This window comes from Buceros rhinoceros, unplaced genomic scaffold (assembly GCF_000710305.1).
Source record: "Buceros rhinoceros silvestris isolate BGI_N320 unplaced genomic scaffold, ASM71030v1 scaffold2412, whole genome shotgun sequence".
NCBI lineage: Eukaryota > Metazoa > Chordata > Aves > Bucerotiformes > Bucerotidae > Buceros > Buceros rhinoceros.
The window spans coordinates 8,043-12,661 of record NW_010399273.1 but is presented as its reverse complement, the minus strand read 5'-3'; the positions used below and the strand labels follow the sequence as shown (position 1 = coordinate 12,661).

Sequence of the window (4,619 nt, the reverse complement as noted above, 5' to 3'; positions counted from 1 at the left end):
TGTGAAACTTCTCCTGATGGCAGCGCACAGTATTTCCCGTGGCAGACTGCAAGAAAATTACCCACCCAAACGAATATTCTTGAATTTTTAGAGATTTGTTCTCAGGTTTTGTCTACTTATTTGATGCTGGTTTTCTTTCCTTGTCTCCTCTTCACCTCACCTCCTTCTGCTGCCATTAAATTACAAGCAGTGAAATTCAAATAAGGAATAAAACTAAGTATCATTAAGAACACAAATTATGACCATATTAATTAAAAGTAACAACGTTGAGAAAGGTTTGTGCAGATACACTTACCCTGTGCGTTTGGTGATGGTCCCTAATGTCATTGGCTGTTTGATTTGAGCAAGAGGCAACACCACAGTCAAACTTGGAAGAGGCAGGAGTCGAGGGTTCCCAGGATTATTGTTTGTGAAGTTATTGTAGGTGTCTTGGCTGTTCAATTTACCTTGATGGGACAGAGGTGTAATAAACATGTTATTGGAATTTTTTCTTCATTCATCATTTCTTACAGCTGCCTGAAATAAACTATTGCCAAGAGAATAAAGAAGACAAAAAAAAAAAAGAAATTACAAGCTCCTATTGTAAGCAAAAACATATCTAAAAAAAGCCATCTTCATTTCAGGTAAAAAATAAGTGACAATGGAAGCTGCAAATCCTTGTTTTTATATAAGGGGATATGGTCCGCTTCCATGGAAGGGAAATTATTTGTGCTGCTGCTGCTTGCCTGACAGTTCCGTTCACCAAAAAGTTTTCAAGTCTGATTTGAAGAACAAGCTCTGGATTCCAATTCTCTATTAACAACAAAACAAAACAAAAATATCTGGAAGGGAATTATTTTCCTGAAGTACCACATACGGTGTTGGTAATTGAAAGTCCTGAAAAGGTTGCTTGTGTTGTCTCTACGGATAAAGACACACATAATAGTAACCTCCTGAACTAAGACTGGAGGAAAATAACAGGCAAATATATAAAATAAATCCATGCCAAACTACACGTAAAAATAAAGAAAGTATCAAAAAAGGAACAAAATTCATATTCATTCAAAAAAGAAGAAGAAAATAAAACATAGGTACTTTAAAAAGGAAGTGGAAAACATAACAAAAAAATCCCAACAGCCCTAAATTTAGCTAGTTTCAAAGAGGTCTGTGCTGGATCTACGCCCAGTTTAGATACGCTTTCTTACTTTCTGTATCGTTCTGTAGTCACAACCTTTCATTCTTCAGTTAGAAAAGGAAACTAGCTACAAATTTCATGGACAGTAAAGAAAGAAATGTGAAGAAACCAAAGAAAGAAGTTAAACAAAACAGGGGCCAGTCTGTTTATAACAGAATCAAAAGTACTTTAAATAGACAAGCAACCATGAATTAAAAGGTTTAGATCATTAACTTGTTTTTCTGTGTTCCTATAATGCCGTGAAACGCTGGCTTTGTTCTTAATCAAAAGGGAGCCATATTGGGAATTAGGTTCCTAAACAACCGGTGCATTCTACACAGATATTATACAAATCCCAGGCCAAATCCATACAATCTGACTGAAGAGCAGCCACCTTTTTTCAAGGAAGAAAAACAGCACAGAAAAGGGTTTCTCACAGGAAGCTGCCTGAAAAGCTTTAATGGCACTTCAGATGGATTGAAAATAGGAAAAGGAAGGCAGAAAAATCTTAATGAATGTCTCATCATCCTAAAGACACTCAAGGCTTCCTTTACCCTTCTTTTAATAGTACGTAACTGTATGCTCAGGGGGTTTATTTGTTTTCTCCACAAAGTCCACAGACCTCTGCATCACAGAAAAGCACAATAACAAAAATTATGAAATTACAAAGTGTATTTCGTGTTAAGTATCTGCCCTGAACATTGGTCGATACATTTCAAGAGAAATAAGCGAGGCTTTAATGAAGAACAAGCCTATTGAAGTCTCGGAGAGCAGATTTCATTAATAGCAATTTTCCTGCACCAAAAGAAACAGGAAAGGGAGGGGAAAAAAAAAAAGCTCAGTTTTAAATTCAGACTGAGATGCAATTAATTTTTTTAAAATTAGTTTCATAATGCATTCTAGGTTCTTGCAGAAAGGACTACAAATAATTTTCTGCATGATGTCTAATCAGTTACTGCTGCACATAATCGAGGCCCCTCAGAACATGTTCATATTCACCGTGAGCAACTGCATGTCACACAGCGAACAGCGACGGCATCTACAGAGGGGGCTCGGACCACTGCAATTTGTTCACTTTTGCTTGTTAGGAATATAACGATTAACTGTGAACTACCGAACCAAGTCACTGCGTGGTAACTCCCTCCCTCTCAAGGCACAGTTAATTACTCGGTGCCCTCCGCGCCCAGCATCGAGCTGTTTTCCATATGCAAAACCTTCCGTTGATTCACCAGAACATTTGCATGCAGGGAAATGAGGCGGTTACAGATGTCCTCCCTACTCAAGGAAGAGCTGCTTTATTGTCGCACAAGTTGAGGAATCCCAGGGCAGTTAAGGATACTCAGAAAACTGCAGGATTATTCATTTTAGCAACAACATCCTACAGATTTTTAGGCTCACAGATAAGAAAACGTGAAGTAAACAAAAAAATTACTAAACTATAGAGAACTGAAAATGTGTAAAAGAGATGCTGAATAGGACCAAAACCTAAGATGATTCTTATTAAAGAAAAAAAACTTCAGAGGTCAAGCATTTCATTTTTAAATGCATACCTTAATCTGATGTACACCAATATCAATAAAATATTAACTAAACCAAAGCTTATAATGCACAGCACTTCATAGCACAAGCATGATAAAACATTCAGCTGTGACGACTGGAAAAGCCGTAAATACCTAACGTATATCCCAGTAACTACTGCCTGCCAATCTGTGTTTTCTGCAGCAATATCCAGTTGCTTAACTACAAATAACTCTAATTAAAAGTGATGCAAGTCAAAAATTAAAAGTTGGAATGCTACGAAAAGGAGACGTATTACTTCCGACAGTAAAGTTTTGCTTGAAAATCTGACTCTAATAATACTAAGATGGTGCAGATGAGTTAGGTTAAAGAAAATTGTGCTTAATAGAGGTAAAAATATTTGGTTTTGTTTGCACTGAATTATTTTTAGCTACTTTTATGATGGAAATGTTCTATTCCATTATATGTTCATTGTACGCTGCCCCAGACCTATCAGAGGTACGTGCTTGTCATGTCAACTGCACAGCCTTGGGGTCCAGCACACGCACTCTGCGACAAGGGCTGTTCCTTTCCTAAGCATTCAGCAAAAGCTGCGTTGTGCGTTCTGAATTTCTGAACAACTCAGTGTCACAAACGATGTCTAGTAAGTCATTTTAAACCTCTGCGATTCTATGACACGCTGCTGCACCCATCAAGAAATTTGGTAAAGTCACCCTCCGCTCCTCCAGCCCTCCGGAGCAGGAAACTGCTGCAGTAAATGAGAGTTGCGTGTGTACAGGACAGCCGTATCAGGCCAAGGGAGCACAAAGAATGCAGTCAGGCATCAACATTATTGCTACAGCTCCAGCAGTTGTTGATTCACTGTCAAAGGACAAGCAACAAATAAGCCAAAGTTTAAGTCCGCTAGAAATATCAAACATTTTTCACACAGCAGAATCCTGTACTCAAGTATGTGACAGCATATATACATTCTCATCTGGAAATGTAATAAAGAACAAACCCCTGGAATTACAGCTTCAAACCGAGTAGCTGCACTCAGCACTGACGATTCTAACCGTCAATGCTAGTTTGGTTGTCTCCCGACAGCTACGCACAAATCACATCCCGCTGACTAGTCAAGGGACACTTTCTATTGCAATTAATTTAGAGAAAATTAATTGATATCATCACAACTTCATGGCAAACGTGTCCAGAATCAGTCTGAACATTTCCAGCAGAGCATCCCGAGCGACTCCCCTGGTAATGACCCCGAGCCTGAGCGTCACCTTGTGCAAGGCAAGTCCAAAAGGACAAGTATTTATCTTTCCACAGGCTGCCACAGGAGAGAATTTCAGATAACAGTTCCAGAGCTGTGCATGGAACACACTAACGCCTGTTCAGCCCAGGTTTGCTTTTCCCGTCTTCCCATTTGCCTGCACTCCCTCTCCAGCTTGGGCCATAGCTCAGGACACTCGCGAGAGGAAGCGCTCACATTATTTTCCCTCAAATATTACAGAGTCAAGGTCCAAATTCCTGATCACAGTTAAACCCAAGTCAAAAAAACGTCCTACGGTTAATCCTAATTCAGCCTTTTAGAATTCCACTGGAGAAAAAAAAAAAAAAAAATCGAAAAAAGTCTTCTGTCTCAATTTAAGCTGCTGGTAAATCTCTTAAAATTAATTTACTAAGGGACTTGCAAAAAGCTGTGGAGACTCTGGTAGTCTGACAACAGAAGTTTATTTATAAGTGCAGCATTACACTGGATAAACGAGCTCTGGAAAATACAATCCGTTATTTCTGCCTTCATACCTGTTTGCTGAAAGCCTGCAACAAACCCACCACCATATCACCCACCCAAACCCTGAGCCACACTTTTCCAGACATTTCATTCCACAAATACTCAGAGGAAAAACGGATTAAGTTGAGGATAAAAGTGAAGAAAGAAAACAACAATGGGCTTTGTTGTCAG

At 39.0% G+C, this 4,619-nt stretch overlaps 1 protein-coding gene across 1 annotated transcript in view; it reads right to left on the bottom strand.

The window, feature by feature from the left end:
• Positions 1-4,619, bottom strand: part of LOC104489235 (breast carcinoma-amplified sequence 3-like) — a gene marked incomplete at its 3' end in the record, with an annotated part of 42,476 nt that overhangs the window by 34,799 nt on the left and 3,058 nt on the right. The window contains exons 2-3 of the mRNA XM_010131377.1: positions 857-900; positions 296-446 (exon numbers count right to left, since the gene is read on the bottom strand). Of these exons, the coding sequence (XP_010129679.1) occupies positions 296-446; positions 857-900 (195 nt within the window). The remainder of the gene's footprint in view (positions 1-295; positions 447-856; positions 901-4,619) is intronic.